The sequence below is a fragment of the Macaca nemestrina genome, chromosome 5 (genome assembly GCF_043159975.1).
Source record: "Macaca nemestrina isolate mMacNem1 chromosome 5, mMacNem.hap1, whole genome shotgun sequence".
In the NCBI taxonomy this organism is placed as follows: Eukaryota; Metazoa; Chordata; class Mammalia; order Primates; family Cercopithecidae; genus Macaca; species Macaca nemestrina.
In genome coordinates, this window is record NC_092129.1 from 166,964,992 (window position 1) to 166,983,211 (window position 18,220).

At 41.3% G+C, this 18,220-nt stretch overlaps 1 protein-coding gene and 1 long non-coding RNA gene across 4 annotated transcripts in view; one reads left to right on the plus strand and one right to left on the minus strand.

The window, feature by feature from the left end:
• Nucleotides 1-3,998, plus strand: part of LOC139363499 (uncharacterized) — a 93,048-nt gene extending 89,050 nt beyond the window's left edge. The window contains exons 2-3 of the long non-coding RNA XR_011624011.1: nucleotides 3,049-3,078; nucleotides 3,945-3,998. This is a non-coding gene — a long non-coding RNA (uncharacterized lncRNA). The remainder of the gene's footprint in view (nucleotides 1-3,048; nucleotides 3,079-3,944) is intronic.
• Nucleotides 1-18,220, minus strand: part of LOC105482487 (stathmin domain containing 1) — a 41,371-nt gene that overhangs the window by 13,259 nt on the left and 9,892 nt on the right. For 2 of the 3 annotated variants that reach the window (XM_011742621.2, XM_011742620.3), the window contains exon 2: nucleotides 3,019-3,196. In XM_011742621.2, coding sequence (XP_011740923.1) covers nucleotides 3,019-3,151 — 133 coding nt within the window. In that variant the 5' untranslated portion in view covers nucleotides 3,152-3,196. Of the gene's footprint in view, nucleotides 1-3,018; nucleotides 3,197-13,884; nucleotides 14,196-18,220 lie in introns of those variants that run through there. The other variant, XM_011742619.3, reaches the window with a different exon arrangement.

Sequence of the window (18,220 nt, forward strand, 5' to 3'; positions counted from 1 at the left end):
AATCCAAATTGAATTTTAAACATTTATAAATGTTACTAGATTAAAAATGACTTTTGCAAAACAAAACTCCCCATAAACATAACGAGTTGAGTATAGATATAATGTACCTCCTAATTTTATGTATTAAGAAAGACACAATATCATTTTTGGTATTCTTGCTAAAATTGTGTAACCCTGGCTCATGCCTGTAATCCCAGCACTTTGGGAGGCCAAGGCAGGTGGATCACTTGAGGTTAGGAGTTCAAGATCAGCCTGGCTAACATGGTGAAACTCCGTCTCTACTAAAAACAAACAAACAAACAAACAAACAAAAAACCTGAGTGTGGTGGCGGGCCCCTGTAATCCCAGCTAGTTGATAGGCTGAGGCAGACAGAATTGCTTGAATCTGGGAGGCGGAGGTTGCAGTGAGCTGAGATTGCGCCACTGTACTCCAGCCTGGGTGACAGAACGAGACTCTGTCTCCAAAAAAAAAAAAAAAAAAATTGCGTAACCCAAATCCAATCAGGAGGAAAGCTCAAACAAACCCAAATTGATAAACATTCTGCAAAATAAATGTTTTATACTTTTCAAACATATCAAGTTCATAAAAGACTAAGAAAAACTGAGGAGTTGTTCAGATTAAAGAAGACTAAAGACCATAGATGACTAAATTAAAAATGTGATCCTGGATTAGATAGATCCTGCATCAGAAATTCATTTATAAAGAATAGTTGTGAGACAATTGACCAAATTTGAATATGATCTATAGGTGAGATAACAGTACTACATCAAAGGTAATTTCCTGGCCCGGCATGGTGGCTCATGCCTGTAATCCCAGCACTCGGAGAGGCCGAAGCGGACAGATCACCTGAGGTCAGGAGTTTGAGACAAGACTGACCAATCTGATGAAACCTCGCCTCTACTAAAAATACAAAAATTAGCCAGGCATGGTGGTGGGCGCCTGTAATCTCAGCTACTCGGGAGGCTGAGGCAGGAGAATCACTTGAACCTGGGAGGCGGAGGTTGCAGTGAGCTGAGATCGCGTCATTGCCCTCCAGTCTGGGCAACAAGAGCAAAACTCTGTCTCTTAAAAAAAAAAAAAAAAGGGTCATTTCCCAATTTTGATCCTTGTACAGAGATTATGCAAAGAGTGTCCTTGTTTTTAGGAAATACGCAGCAGAGTATGTGAAAGCAAAGTGCCATTATGTCTAACTTATTAACAGAAAAAAATCTACTTGTATAAGGGGGGATATGATAATGCAATGTGGCAGAAGGTTAACATTTGGGGAATCTGAGTGAAAGAATATAGGTGTTCTTTGTTTTTTGCACCTTTTCTTGACTCTGAAAATATACGAAATAAATATTTTAAAAAAGGAAACACTTGGGGAATGTTAGTGTTAAACTTGATGGTCTTAAGAAATATACTCTGCAGGGCCAGGTGCAGTGGCTCATGCCTGTAATCCCAACACTTTGGGAGGCTGAGGGGGGTGTGTATCACTTGAGGTCAGGAGTTCGAGACCAGCCTGGCCAACATGGTAAAAACCCGTCTCTACTAAAAATGCAAAAATTAGCCAGGCGTGATGGCATATGCCTGTAATCCCAGCTACTCAGAAGGCTGAGGCAGGAGTACTGCTTGAACCTGGGAGGTGGAAGTTGCAGTGAGCTGAGATTGCACCACTGCACTCCAGCCCGGGTGACAGAGCAAGACTCTGTCTCAAAAAAAGAAGAAGTATACTCTGCAGATTTGAAGAGCAGAGACACAACAAGGAGGATGCCAAGGGCTGAGACAGAGAGAGGAAACTGGGCAGAGGACAAATAGGAAGTTCAGGGTACTAGGTCCTACTCACTCTGTGGTAAGATGCTTCCTGAGGACTCCTTGATGCTGCATTTTAGAAACATCTGCTTTGGTGGCTGACTTCCTCCCTAGCTGTTCTCTCTCAACACCTTTCTGCTTACCTGTCACCCTCTTCATGCCATCTTTAACATTGTACATACACCTGGCAGCACTGACTGTCCTGGGTCACCAGGTCCCTGTGTGCCTGACACTCTGCAGTCTGTGACCAACGTTGATATTTAGCATTCATGTTGCTGTCTAGAGGGAAGTTGCATCAACAAAACCATTGGAAAGAAAAAAGATGTATTTGTCAACCTAACACATAGAAGGCAGGGAGAGGCCGTTCCTGTGCTGCATTCCTCAACCTCCTAGTCATTCTAAGAGGTCACGCTGACTACATCAGAACAGCAAGGGGAGGGCGAATAGAAAATCTGTGATAACCTGAGTGTGCCAGGAAAGTTCAAGAAATAGAATCGCATGTATGAACCCATCTGTTTTCCAATCCCAACTTGTACCTAGAGAAGAAACAACAGTGGTGGGGAGCAAAAGTCTTCCCCCCTGAAATAAAAAGAGTACTTTTCCTTGAGGGCTGTGAAGTTCAATATGTTTCAAAGGCTGACCGAATATAAATAAGATGACTTAAATCGACACCAGGCGGTAATTCATGTTGAGGGAAAACACAACACAGGAAAACCCACAAATAGTTTCTAAATAGCACAAGTCAGTCATAACTACCTCTTTCACATTTCTGAAAGATTCTTTTGTTGTATATTTGCTGATACTTTGGATGCAGAAAGACAGGGAAAACAGTTTATTGTAGGTTTTATTTATTTGTGTAAATGTAGAACTTTCCCTTGGAAAGATATTATCATCGTGGGAGTTTAAATTCCTTGGAACTGTGCAAGTCCCATTCCTAAAGTCTGGCCTTAACTCCCAATAAAGCCTCTTAGTTTATTTATTTATTTATTTTTTAAAGATGGTCTTAATTACTTCATCGACAAGAAGATTAATGCTTAGCATTATTGACTCACGTAATGAAGGCCTAAGGCTAAATTCTAATGTTTCAGAGATAAAAACATTGCCATTTAACATACTTCATGGCCCAGAAAGCAATGATAAAAGGACCACCAAGTAAACCTTGTAGACGTATTTAGAGAAACAGTATTTTGTGAAGGTCTACATGAATGGGGGCAGAGGGAGGTTACCTGAATTTCCTCGTCTGTTTCTTTCACTAGGAGATGGAGAATTTTCTGAAATGGTTCCAGGTAAGCTTCCCATCTGGACTTGTTCCAGGCCTTCTGCAGTGTCCACAGTATTCTTGGTCAGAGCAGCTTCCATCTGGGGGCTGCAGTTTTCCCCACTATGAGGCACACCGACATCAGCCTGTGAAAAGGGAACAGCTTTGTTAGAATCAAGATTTCTCGGTAAATTAAAACAATGTTGCAGGGTCTGCTTTGTGAATATTTAGCCAGCTAGTATCTGTGGCGGGCTCTATAGTACCCAGAAAGCCATAGATCAGGGGTCCCCAGTCCCCCGGGCCACATACCTGTACTGGTCCGTGGCCTGTTAGGAACCGGACTGCAGAGCAGGAGGTGAGGAGTGGGCTAGCCAGCGAAGCTTCATCTTTATTTACAGCTGCTCCTCATCACTCACATTACCCCCAGAGCTCTGCCTCCTGTCAGATCAGCAGTGGCATTAGATTCTCATTAGGAGCACAAACCCTGTTGTGAACTGCACAACTGCGAGGGATCTAGGTTGCGTACTCCTTTTAAGAATCGAATGCGGCCGGGCGCAGTGGTTCACGCTTGTTATCCCAGCACTTTGCGAGGCCGAGGCGGGCGGATCACCTGAGGTCAGGAGTTTGAGACCAGCCTGCCCAACGTGGTGAAATCCTGTCTCTACTAAAAATACAAAAAAATTAGCCAGGCATGGTGGTGGGCACCTGTAATCTGAGCTACTAGGGAGGCTTAGGCAGGAGAATTGCTTGAACCCAGGAGGTGGAGGTTGCAGTGAGCCGAGATTGCACCACTGCACTCCAGTTTGGGCCACAAGAGTGAAACTCTGTCTCAAAAAAAAAAAAAAAAAAGAGTCTAATGCCTTATAATCTGTCACTGCTTTCCATTACCCCCAGATGGGACTGTCTAGCAGGAAGACAAGCTCAAGGCTCCCACTAATTCTACATTATGGTGAGTTGTATAATTATTTCATTATATATTACAATGTAATAATAATAGAAATAAAATATACAATAGATGTAATGCCGTTGAGTTGTCCTGAAACCATCCCCCCAACCCTAGTCCATGGAAAAACTGTCTTCCACAAGACTGGTCCCTGGTGTCAAAGAGGTTGGCAACTACTGTTTTAAGCCACTAAACTTGTGTGAATTGGCTATAGCAGCAATAGAAAACGAATATAGTATCTAATAGGCATCTACCAGGTAAAAGCTACTATGCTGAGCATTCTGGAGGATACCAAGATAGACAAGTTCAGCCTTGAGTGTGAGAGTAGAGGTACTACGGCATTAAAACAATTTATAATAATGAAGCTATATTGTTTTTGCTGATTAAAAAAGTAATACAGATTGGATGTGGTGGTTCATGCCTGTAACCCCAGCACTTTGGGAGGTGGGGGAGGGAGGATCACTGGAGCCCAGGAGTTCGAGACCAGCCTGGGTGAGATGGGGAAACCCCATCTCAAAAAAAAAAAAAAAAAAAAAAGTGATGCTGACTTAGATTTATTGTAAAAAATAATTAAATAATATAAAAGAGAATTGCAATGGTTAGTTTTATGTGTCAACTGGGCTAGGCTATAGTAGCCAGTTATTCTGTCAAACACAAATCTTAGTGGTACTGTAAATGTAGTTTGTAGATGTGGTTAATATATGTAATCAATTGACTGTAAGTAAAGGAGATTACCCTTGATAATCTGGGTAGGTCTCATCCAGTCAATTGAAAGGCTTCAAGAGTAGAACTGAGGTCTTCCTGAGGAAGAAGAAATCTGCCTGTGAAATGTAGCTTCAACTCCAGCCTGTTCTTTTCGACTGCCTGCCCTATCCTATGGATTTTGATTTTCCTAGCCAGCCTTCATGACTGTATCAGCCAGTTCCTTACAATTTACCTATCTACCTGTCTATCTATCTGTCTATCCTACTGGTTCTTTCCCTCTGGTAGAACCTTGATTGATAGAGAAACACAGTAGAAAGTAATAATATCTTCTAGAGAGAAGCACTACTAACATTTTAGTATATCATTGCCCAGATGTATTTGCTCACATAACCTTTAAAAATACATTGGAACTGGCCAATAAGCACACGAGAAGATGTTCAACATTATTAATCAGTAGGAGAATGCAAATCAAAACCACAGTGAGATACCCCTTCATATCCCCTAGGATAACTATAATGAAAATGACACATAATAACAAGTGTTGGTGAGGATGTGGAGAAATTGGAACCCTCATATATTGCTGGACAAATGTGAAATGGTGCAGCACTTTAGAAAACACTTTGAGAGCTCTTCACAAAGTGAAACATAGAGTTACCACGTGACCCAGAAATTTCACCCCAAGTATGTACCCAAGCAAAATAAAAACATCTGTTCTTGCAAAAACTTGCACACAAATATTCACAATTATTACTTATAATACCCCAAAAGTGGAAACAACTTAAGTGTCCATCAGCTGATGAACGTATAAATAAAATGCGGTACAGTCATCCAAAGGAATATTATTCGGCAAGAAAAAGAAATTAAACACTGACATATGTTTCAACATAGATGACACTTGGAAATATTATGCTAAGTGAAAAAAGCCAATCACAGAGGCCATTCATATTGAGAATAGGCAAATTTATAGAAACAGAAAATAGATTTATTGATTGCCTGTGCGGGGGGAATGAGGATTGACTATTAATGGGTAGTCATTTCTTTGCGGAGGGCAAAATGTTCTAAAATTAGATTGTGGTAATGGCTGTTAATTGTACATTTTAAATGGATGCTATGGTTTGAATGAGTCCCTTTCAAATTCAGGTGTTACCAATGTGATAATATTAAGAGGTGGGACCTTCAAGAGCTGATTAGGCCATGTGGGATCCTCCCTCATTAAGGGGATTAAAGTATTATAAAGAGGAGCTTCACACAGATTTAGTTAACTTGCTCTGCTTTTCTGCCATGTGAGGACACAGAAGGGCAGCCCTCACCAGACAATCAAACCTTCCATTGCCTTGATCTTGGACTTCCTATAAAAAGAAATTTCTGTTTTTTATAATTTACCCAGTCCACGGTATTCTGTTATAGCAGCACAAACAGACTAAGAGAGGAGGTGAATCATGTGAATTACATTTTAATAAAGCTGTTTTAAAAATAAAATGAAAAGAATTATATATTAAACGATATTATATTTCTGTAACCTGCTCAACAATATGTAAGAAACATTTACCTATATCAACATACATAGGCCTACCTCATTCTATTTAGTGATAAGGAGTAGCTACTTATCTGACGGTGGCATTGGAGCTCATTATGTAACTATGCCACAATGTATTTAGCCAAGTCCTACTGAAGGACATGTAGGTGTTTCTAACTTTTCAATAATATAAACTGTGTTGGAATAATACATGTGAATATACATCACTGTGAACCCATGAACCCATCCAATCATTCCATGAGAATAAATTCCTGCATGTGGATATGTTGGGTCTAAGGATATGCACATTTTATATTAATATATGTTTCCAGAAGGTTCTCCATAAATACTGCACTAATTTATAATCCCACCTTCTCCTTTCAAGGGTGTCTGTTTCTTCAAACCACAGTTCCATTGCTTGTAAATAGGTCAAAACAAAGCACAAAAATGGTCTCTCGGTGATTTAGTAAAAATCATTGATGACAAAATGCTGGTCCATGTTATATTTTTCACAGTTCCACAGCAAAATAAGAACAATGTAATGAGTTTTTCACAAAGCTGAATTAATTCAATTTAAAGAACTGTCATTTATTTTTAGAGTAAGTAAATTTTAAATGTCAATGTGTTCAGAAAGACTTTTATCGTATCTCCCTTGACTACCATGTCTTCTCTCTCCAGGTGCTGGCCCTCTTTCATTGCAAGTTTCCCACTTCTCATTTCAATGGATGTTATCAACGTCTTCTCCATCTAAGACACACATACCAGAGGAAGTCTCCTCAGTGTCTCCAGAAGCGATAAGAACACAAAGAACACATGCATCTTCCACTCGGTAATGTCTTCCCAGGATTCTTTTAATTTCTTTTTTTTTTTTTTCTTTTTCTTTTTTTTTTTTTTTGAGACAGCGTCTTGTTCTATCACCCAGACTTGAGTGCAGTGGTGTGATCTCAGCTCTACTAAAAAATACAAAAAAAACCTAGCTGGACGAGGTGGCAGGTACCTGTAGTCCCAGCTACTCGGGAGGCTGAGGCAGGAGAATGGCGTAAACCTGGGAGGTGGAGCCTGCAGTGAGCCAAGATTGCACCACTGCACTCCAGCTTGGGCGACAGAGCAAGACTCCATCTCAAAAAAAAAAAAAAAAAAAAGAAAGAAAAATGAATTAAAAATAAGGCCTTGTCATGAAACTTTTGGTAAAAATGAATTAAAAATAAGGCCTTGTCATGAAACTTTTGGTACTTTCACAGTAAAAGTCATACAAATTTAAAAAATATATACAAGCATGTTTAACCACTTTTTGGAATTACTCTAACGTTTGAAGTTCCTCAGAGGCTAAGTAGAAATCGCAGTGGCTAGGTTATGGTGGTGTCTGTCACGATCAGGTTTTCATAATTCAGTTAGGGATTCTTGCATGCTTGTAGCGGGACTTAACATAGCTCCTTATCACTGTGTTTATACAGCTAAACCAATATCAGTTCCTTGTGTTGAGGGTTAATTATTTCTGTGTCTCAGGGCTACATAGGAAATAATGAAAAACCAACCAAACAAACAAGAAAGTAATCGAAAACTTAGTGGACATGAGATTGGAATTGGCACAAGGAGAAAGCCTAAAAGCAATGATGTGCTTTTCTCTGTCTCCATCTATCTGTCCTTCTTCATGGACAGTTACTGCCCATCCTGTCCCTGTAGAGTAAGCAGAACCAAGAAAGGAGCCTTTACATACAACATATTACATGTAACATATGTGCATATGTTATATGTATGTGTGTTATATATGTATATAAAACATATAACAAAAGAAAAGGGGATTGGGAGCCTGAGGCAGGCAGATCACCTGAGGTCAGGAGTTTGAGACTAGCCTGGCCAACGTGGCAAAACCCCATCTCCAATAAAAACACAAAAATTAGCTGAGTGTGGCTGTAGGCACCTGTAATCCCAGCCACTCAGGAAGCTGAGGCAGGAGAATCACTTGAACTCGAGAGGCGGAGGTTGTGGTGAGCCGAGATTGCACCACTGCACTCCAGTCTGGGCCACAGCGAGACTCCATCTCCATCTCGAGAAAAATAAAAAAAAGAAAAGAAAAGAAAAGAAAGGAGACCCTATCTGATGCTCACAGTTCATGCTAAAGGTAAAGATGCACATCATGTAAGTCATGTTGAACACTGTTTTCCTTCTTTCCAAATAAACTACTAAAAGCCAGTATCTGCGGTGACAGTAAGACAAGTATTTTCACAAGTTTATTTTAGTTTGCAGATCCATCATTTTTTGATCCTAGAGAAGCACTGAGTTACAAACAGGGTCTAGTTTTGTCATTTAACATTTCCAAGTGGAGACTCTTGGAAGACTCTTGGACTTTTTCCAAATGGAAAAATTTAATGATTTAACAATAGTAACAACAACAACAACAATAGCAAAATGCCTACACTGGAATTGAGAGCGAATCTGAGTATTTTCAGTCTAAACGATGGCTTTTCACAAAGACTTTCTGTACATTACAACTTGGCATAGATTTAAATACCACAACCTCAGTGACCTCACAATTGTGTTATCAAAGCTACTATAACTACTTGGATTTGGAATCCAGGCCTTAGCAAGGATCTCTACCCATCTGTTCTTATTTAGAGACAGTCTGCCTTTGAGCTCTGCTGGTGACCAAAACCTAAATTGTAGCAGACAAAACACAGTCTTTTATCACGAAACAACATAAACCAGTCTTCAGTTTCCAGAGCAGAAATTTAAGGTTCTTCTCTTTTGAAAACTCAGAATGTCTTTCAAATATCTTACCCATGTGTAACACATTCTGGAAATTTTAACCCAATTTCATAATGAGTGTAGACTTGAGAACAGACATAGTTTAAAGACCAGACATATTTATAAGTTAATTAGATCTATGTCTCTCAGGGATATAGCAGTGTTCGTATTCTACACATACATGAAGAATTTATATTTTCACACCAATAAGAAGTATACCTACATTAAGCCTTGGTAACATGGCGAAACTCATCTCTACAAAACATCAAAAATTAGCCAGGTGTGGTGGCTCATGCTTGTATTCCCAGCTACTCAGCAGGCTGAGGTGAGAGGATCTCTTGAGCCAGGGGAGACTGAGGCTGCAGAGAGCCGTGATTGCACCACTGCACTTCAACTTGGGTGACACAGTGAGACCCTGTCTCAGAAGAAGAAGGAAGAAGGAAGAAGGAAGAAAAAGAAAAGAAGTGTATCTGCATTATTATACAGGTAATGATACTTGGGGAGGGGATGGGATGGTGAGTGGAATGCTCTATTTTTTCCTTGGGGGTACAGATTCAATGTGTTTCTACATTTTATGAACTTTATTTTATACCTCAGTATCTTCGGGATAACATTTTTTTTAATCAATTTTAGGTAGAATTAAAAAGTTGTGAATTATAAGCTAACAGCTATGCACAGAAATCATCAGCATTCCAAATAAGGTACTGCTTTAACTATGGACAGGTGTTTTTTGTTTGTTTGTTTGTTGTGTGTTTTTGTTTATTTGTTTTTTGGTATGGATGTACTACATTTATTCTATAGCTTTTGGGAAACATATTTACCAAACAGCTTGAAGGGAATAATTTGTCAAGGCACCCTGGAGTTAAAACCTTCTTAAGTCAAATTGTTGGCAGATGCATTTTGTGAATATATTTGTCTATAGACATATAGGAAGAATTTCTTCAAAATTTGATTTTTTTCTAGTTTACCTCTAATAAATGTAATTATAAATAGCAACTATACAAAGAACATTCAGAAATATGATTGCTTAAAAAGTTATATTTTAAGAAGTAATTTACTCCCCTTTACTGACAATCAACTAGAATTTTCTTATCACGTATTTGGAAAAAACTGTGCAGGGTCCTTGGAGACCATCTCTTCCAATCCAGCCTCTCCTCTCTTATAACAGGCAAGGAATTTTGGGTTATTCTTATAGATGAATAACATTTCTCCAACTAGGAAGTTTTCCATGCTTTTTCTTATTATTATGCATTATTTTATTACTGTATCTTCTCACCACTTTAGACTAAAGTAAAAGTGAAGGGGAAGTCTATATATAGGTTTCAAGAAATTTGACTTAGAATATTTTAAAGTGGTGTTACTAAGAAACATAAATATTTCATGCAAGCAAACATGTTCATTTCATTTTAAAGACACTGCTGAACTACTGCACCCTAAGCCTTATGCATTTATGAAAGCTGTGGAAGAAATTATTATCATTCCAATAGCTATAGAGTGTTTAATTAATGATAATCATACCTTTCCCAGATCAGATTTCCAAAGTCAAGTGCTTGGGGCTAGGAAAGAAGGTATATGCATGAACTGACTCTCATTCTGTTTTCAGATTATTTTAAAATTGAATTTCCTCCATGCAGACTGTCATTAGTCTAGTTATGCTACTAAGAGACAAGAAGACATTAAGGAATCTTGGAACCAGGAGGGACATGCATTCCCTCAAGAAATATTCATTAGTGCCTGATCAGTATCAGGCAATGTAGTAAGAATTGGAGATACAACGATTAAAAAACAGTGCCTGTCCTCAAGGAGGTAACTGCACAGGATGAAAGGCAAATACAGAAGCAAATAAATATAATAAAATGCTTTGAAATATGATAGTAGAAGGTATAAGATCAACCCTACCAGCATGGTGGCAGAGGTTGGGGGTGGGAGGTCGTGAAGAGCTTCAGGAGGAGTGACCTTGAGTGTCTTGTAAAATGGGTACACATTTATCATGTGACCCAGGAGAGGGAGAAGGAAAAGTCTGGAAGGAGAGGAAACAGTAGGTGCAAAGTCATGGAGCTAGGGACAGAATGGGCCTGGGGAACAAGTCCTAAGGTTTGTCTACGGTGTGAGTGTGGGGAGAGACAAGACTAGAGGAGTTAGCAGAAGTCAGCTCCAGGATGGGCCAAGACAGCATGCGAAGTAAGGATTTAGGTTTATTTTCCTTTCCCTATTCCTTTCCCTTTCCCTTCCCCTTTCCCTTTCCCTTCCTCTTCCTCTTCCTTTCCTTTCCTTTCCTTTTCAGATGGAGTTTTGCTCTTGTTGCCCAGGCTGGAGTGCAGTGCCATGATCTCAGCTCACCCTGCAATCTCCGCCTCCCCGGTTCCAGCTATTCTCCTGCCTCAGCCCCCCGAATAGGTGGGATTACAGGCATGTACCATCACGCTTGGCTAATTTTGTATTTTTAGTAGAGACGGGGTTTCTCCATCTTGGTCAGGCTGGTCTCAATCTCCTGACCTCAGGTGATCCACCCGCCTCAGCCTCCCAAAGTGCTGGGATTACAAGCGTGAGCCACCGCATCCGACCAGGATTTTATTTTATAATAATAATAGAAACAACTTATATCATGCACTTATTCCGAGTCAGCATTAGTATGAGCACTTTATGTATATTGAGTTTATTTAACCCTCACAACAACTCCACAAAATAAGTACAGTCATCCCCAGCATTAGTGGGGGATTGGTTCCAGGACCTCCCTCGGATACCAAAACCCATGGATGTTCAAGTCCTTTATAGAAAATGGTGTAGTATTTGCATATAATCCATGCGCATCCTTCCGTATACTTTAAATCACCTGTAGATTATTCATAAATACCTAAAACAATGTTAATGCTATGTAAATAGTTGTTGTACTATATGTTTAAGGCATAATAACAAGGCCAGCAAAATAAATAAAAAATAAAAGAAAGATTTTTGTATGAAAAAGGGGACAAGAACAATGGATTAGCACTTTTAAGTGACATTAATGTATTTGTAGAAAATGGGAGAAAAAAGTATTTCTACATATTAGTCCAAAGTGATCATGAGTTCACCAGGCCAATAGGAGAGGGTAACAGGGAGGGTATCCCAGGAAGAGGGAATGGCACAGGTAAAGGCATAGAGGTGTGAGAAGCCTGGAAGCACTGAGCCCTGAGATTCATTTGGTTTAGCAGACCCAAGAGCCCATGAGTGACAGGTACTGGCAGAAGAGAAGAGAAGAGGATGACATTAGAGGGATAGGATAGATTATAAACTAAAGGGTTTTGCACACGAAGGGAAATTTTTCCCTTGGCAAGATAGGTGGCAGTGTGGAGGAGAAACTTGTTAGGATCCTGGCAGGAGAGGCAGAAAGACCCCATAAAAGGTAATGGGTCTCAGCAGGGTGTGGTGGGTTACAGGTGTAACCTCAGCACTTTGGGAGGCTGAGGCAGGTGGATCACGAGCTCAGGAGTTCAAGACCAGCCTGACCAACATGGAGAAACTCTGTCTGGAATAAAAAATACAAAAATTAGCCGGGCATGGTGGCGCACACCTGTCATCCCAGCTACTTAGGAGGCTGAGGCAGGAGAATTGCTTGAACCTGGGAGGTGGAGGTTGCAGTGAGCTGAGATGGCGCCATTGCACTCCAGCCTGGGTGACAGAGCAAGACTCCGTCTCAAAAAAAAAAAAAAGAAAAAAAAAAAGAAAAAAGAAAAAGTAATGGGTCCCTATACACAGACAGTGGCAGTTTCAGGATGGAAAGCAGAAAACAATGTTAAGATGGGTGGCCATTTGGGCACAGGCTTTCCCCAGGACACCAGGTACTAAGTCTGGAGTTAGCCTTCACTAGATTCTGGTTTGCTTGTTTCAAAATGTACTCCAAGAACCCAACAGATGTGCCCTACATGAAGTAGGTGCTGTAACTGGCACTTAATAGTGTCTTGCACAGTGCCTGCTGAGACCAAGTGTGCGCTCTTTGAACAGTAGCTCCAAAAATGACCTTCCAGCTATAAGTCCCAGTTTGCTGGGCTTCAGCCAGAGTCTTTGGGAAAATGTATTAATAGGGTTCCCTTTCACTCTTAAAAGCATAATTTTGATGACAAATTATATGGTAGCCTTATCTTTGAGTGTATCCCCTGCGAAGTGGACCTCTGAGGGTTGCTAGTGCTGTCTGTGGAATCTGGAGGGTGGCAAGGATGCAAAGAAATCATGGACCTCATTTCTGCCTCAACCAACTCATCCTTTTAGGTCTTGTTCTGGAAAAAATTCCCCATAATGTCTCCAGAATTACAGGGCATGCAACTTTGAGGAATTAGGGAAAAGAGTATTGGAACGAAACTCTTGAAAACTAAATTCTACCTTTGCTGTGCCCCCAAATTAGCTGTGCAGCCTTGGGCAAGTCGCCTGTCTCTCTGGGCCTCATGATCCTCATCTATGAATCGAGAGGACGCAGCCAGATAGGTTCTGAGATCTCTCCCAGCTTTAAGAAACGACCAAAGGGCCTATTTTCCAGAAGCCAATAATATATGGCAGCTCCTAGGGACTCCAACCTTCTCTCGAGAATCACGGTCAACCCTCGCTCTGTGCAGAACACACTGCTCATCCCGTTATTCCGTCCCTCTACCCTGGGGCGTGACCGCCTTCGCAATCTCTTTAAACACCAAAGCCTCTCAAAATTGATCCTATAGCCATATATCTGTATCTATACTATCGATATAGATAATTTTGATATGTATCCATCTATCTGTCTAGTCCTGGTTAAGACAGCAGTTAAACACCGGCTCCCACCTGTTAACTAGGCTAGCTGTGGACCTCGACCCACCCTGCTCCAGCCAACTCTTGTCGCCCCCAAGCGTGGGAATCGCTAGACCTCCCAGCCAAAAGGCTTTATGTCTGTCTGTCTGTTTGTTTGTTTATTTATTTATTACCTTGACTCCCTCTTTCCAAACCTTCTCGGGCGCGGGGACACGTCTCCGGTCTTCAGTAGGCTGGGAAGGTCCGCAGCCCATGCTGCGCGCGCGCGCTCCTCCTCCACGGGCTTGGCTGCTGTGCGCCCCCGCGATCGTTCCCTACCGCGCTCAGGCGCCGGTGGTCCCGCGCTCCTGCGCCCTGCGCCCCTGCCCCTGCGCTCGGGCCCCACGCGCCTCTCCCACTTGCCGCGCTTAAACCCCGGGCAGGACGCACTGGGTTTCTGGGCAGCTGCCAGGAATGGTTGCCACAATAAATTACGTCATGCAGACCTGGGACCTGGGCGGCGATGGGACTCTGGTAACTGAAAACTAGAAGGCTGGAGGCGTCTAAATCACAGCTAGGATGCAAATGGCAGCCCTAACCAGAGCGAGGGGCCAGGGGAAGGCCCGCTGCCTGGCTGCGTTACTTTGAAAAGTACCAGAGTCGCAAGCATCTTGCGGGAACCTCTTATTTTTCCTCTTTGTAAAACACGGTATGTGTGACATGCCCCTACCCCTGGTGCCTGGACCACACCCTTGTTTTTAGATACTGTCTGAACTGTGTAGAAGGCGATCGTGTGGAATGCGAGGCAGGTGTCCAGTCTCTCTTGAGGGCCGGAGGACGGAGTGGAGGCGTGCCGGACAGCACCAGAAGGCAGTGGCACGAGGCGACCTCAGAAAGACGGTCGTACAAATGGAAACCCACACGATGAAGAAAAGCAGATATAGTTAGGACCATAAACAGCTCAGCAGTCACCAAATGGGTCACGCAAATCATTTTAATGGCAGGTGCATTTTATGAGCCGTTAGGCTGTATGGAAAGAGCATGGCTATGCATAATTCGAACAGAGAATTAAATCAAGAAGGTGTTATCCGTCAAAAAAGGCAGACCAGGAAGACTGCTCAAATGAGCAACAAGTTTGTCTTTTCTGGATATTTTCTTTTAATCTTAATTTTTATTTTTATTTTTTTTAAAAAGAATTAAAACAGGAACTAAAAGGAATCTTAGAGGTCTCCTATCAACTCTTTTTTTAGGTTCAGAGAAATTGAGTGACTTTCCTAAGGTCAACGGGAAGCTAGTTAATGAAGGTAGAATGAGGAACTAGGTGGCCTGACTCAGTTTCTCTGTGTCTCCATAATACCAGGAAAGTACAACTGAGGATTCTTGGAGGTGTAAAAATCCTGGGTCCTTCCAAGGAAACCAATGCTCAGCTCTGTGATAGGAACTTATTTCACTGTTACTGGATGTTGCTGTCAATTTTCCTTTTACTAAAATTGAAGAAGAGGAAAGACGAGGAAATGAAACTCAACTCAAAGTATTATAATTATGGAGCAAGAAACATTGAAGATTTATTGAATGAAGAGTTGAAACAAAGCTAAAATGGTGTTGGGGGAACAGCTCTGACAGTATTAACTCATGGGTGTCATAAGTCACATGTAACGCCCCAACTGGAAACTGGGGGAAATTCTCAATTAGAATATTCCAACACAAAGAACACCAATAAAATGTTCTTCAGCAAGTTCAAAATGGATATTTGTAGAACTGTAAGGGTAAAATACTGCATACAATTTTTTTGTTTTGTTTTTCTTTTAAGGCTCTCCGTGAACAGAGATTTGCTGAGAATGAGTAGGTGGTACCCAAGTGTGTTGTGCAGGTGTAGTCTGCAGCATCCTAGGACTACAGTGTGTAAACTAAAATAAAATCCTAAGCCCACCATAACAGAACAGACCCCCTCTGAACCAAGGGGACCCCAGAAAAACTTAAAAACCAAGTTCCTGGTTATGACAGAATGAGAGGTCAGACATGCCTCTTGGTTTAGATACAACAACTGATCCGCGTTAATGTTAAAATAGAGACCAGAAGATTGACAGAACAGGCGGTGGCTCACATCTGTAATCCCAGCACTTTGGGAGGCCAAGGCAGGTGGATCACCTTAGGTTAGGAGTTCGAGACCAACCTGGCCAACCTGGCGAAACACCGTCTCTACTAAAATTACAAAAATTAGCAGGTGTGGTGGCGGGTGCCTGTAATTCCAGATACTTGGGAGGTGGAGCAGGGAGAACTGCTTGAACCCGGAAGGTGGAGAGTGCCATGAACTGAGATGGCACCACTGCACTACAGCCTGGGTGACAGAGTGAGGCTCTGTCTCAAAAAAAAAAAAAAAAAAAAGATTGACAGAACAGACTTTTCGTGGCAGTAACACCAAATTATAAACAGAACCTAAGGCAATGCCAGGCAATGGTTAAGTCATACACCTCTACATTTAAAGAAGAAACTATGTTCTAGTCTTGCTATGAAGTTTTTCTTTCTCTCTAGCAGCTAAACAAGCACTGACCGGAAATAAGTAATATTGAAACAATTACAGCTTATCCAGCTCACAGACTCTAACTGACCTCGTGGGACACCAGCCCTAACTACAGGTTTGATTGGACAAGAGATCAATTTCAGTAACTTTCTCCTGATAAGAAGACCACCACCATGGACTGTTTCTGGCCAGTTGACAGAGGTTATATACTTGCGTGCTTCATTTCCTCAAAAGACATTTTGATGTATAGGATGTAATACATTCAAATGTTAAATTACCCCAAAGTGAACATGGGGTGATATGTTAACATGCATGTTTGTTTAATACCTATGCATCCGAACTACCTTTATGAATATTCATAGCTCCTCCTACAACCTGTTGAATATGTATGTTTAGCCAGCCTGTTCAGGATAAAGCTGTTACCCCAACCCCTCCTCCTTTGAAGTGCCTGTCTCTGGTCTTTGCAAGAGGCAAGCTTCCCAGCCTGAAGGATGGCCACCTTGCAGCCTGTAATCCTTTATAAGAAATGAAATTTTCGGCCGGGCGCGGTGGCTCACGCCTGTAATCCCAGCACTTTGGGAGGCCGAGGCGGGCGGATCACAAGGTCAGGAGATCGAGACCACGGTGAAACCCCGTCTCTACTAAAAATTACAAAAAATTAGCCGGGCGCGGTTGTGGGCGCCTGTAGTCCCAGCTACTCGGGAGGCTGAGGCAGGAGAATGGCGTGAACCCGGGAGGCGGAGCTTGCAGCGAGCCGAGATCGCGCCACTGCATTCCAGCCTGGGCTGGGCGACAGAGCGAGACTCCGTCTCAAAAAAAAAAAAAAAAAAAAAAAAGAAATGAAATTTTCTCTCCTTTCCACATTTCTAGATATTGTGTGTGTTTTTTAAGTTAACATATCAAAAATTGTGAAAAGGTCCTTTTTCTAGGGGTCTTGTTAGGGCCAGTTTTTACTGGCTGATGAGAACTGATTAACAGGAAATGTGGCCCCAGTTGTTAAATATAGCTGTTATTAAAATTAAATTATATAAACTTAAAATTCAACTGGCTATGTTAAAAAAAAAACCATAGGTAATAAATACAACCAGATTTCAAATAGCGAGGCTGTAGAACACCTCTGAATATTAAATCATTACTGCAAAAACAGAAAATAGAAAAGAAAAATGGAAGACAGGAGAAAGAAGTGAGGAGGAAAATGAAGGAGGAGAATCAAGACAAAGTCCATTAGACAATCAAGTATAGAAGAAAAGAAACACTGGCCTCATTTTATCAAGGAATTTTCAGTCTAGGAAGATCTTTATGCATAAAATTACAACTAGGAGCCCGGATGTTACAGCAGCTGCTTATTTCTCTGCACTGGTAGAGAAAGTATCTTTGTATTTAGTGGGTCAGAGTGAAGAAGAAAAGAAAATCCTCACCTGCCATCACCCAAACCTAGGAGTCGGTTTTCTCTCTGTTCTGGTAGAAAGTTAACCCACATGGGATGCAGGATAAACCAGAGAGCAGCCATGTCTCCCTGTGGCCCTCTGAGCAATAGTGTATTAGGGCAGAGTGAGTCATAGGCAGCCCAGAGGCTTCAAATTCCACAGTGGAAGCTTTCTGATTTCAGTTCCAACTCCAAGCTTTTCTAAGTAGTGGAAAGTCACACAGAAAAATCAGTTCTAATCCCAATACCACATTTACTGAGTTTACTGGCATTCTTCCATAAACAGAAAAATTATGTGCTGATTTTCATTCCCAAACATGTCTCAATGGACTAATTATTACAATAATAGCTAATACTTTGAGTGCTTGTTAAGGATCGGGTAAATGAGGGCAGCCAGTGGCTAATGTTGGCATTTCTACTTTATCAGCCCACTATTAGTCTAAAGCAAAGACTAGAAAACCCACTGACCACATCTTGCCCACTCTGTGTTTATAGGACACATGAGCTAAGAATGGATTTTGTGTTTTAAGTGGCTGAAAAAAAATGGAGAGTACGATTTAGTGATTTCTGAAAATTATATGAA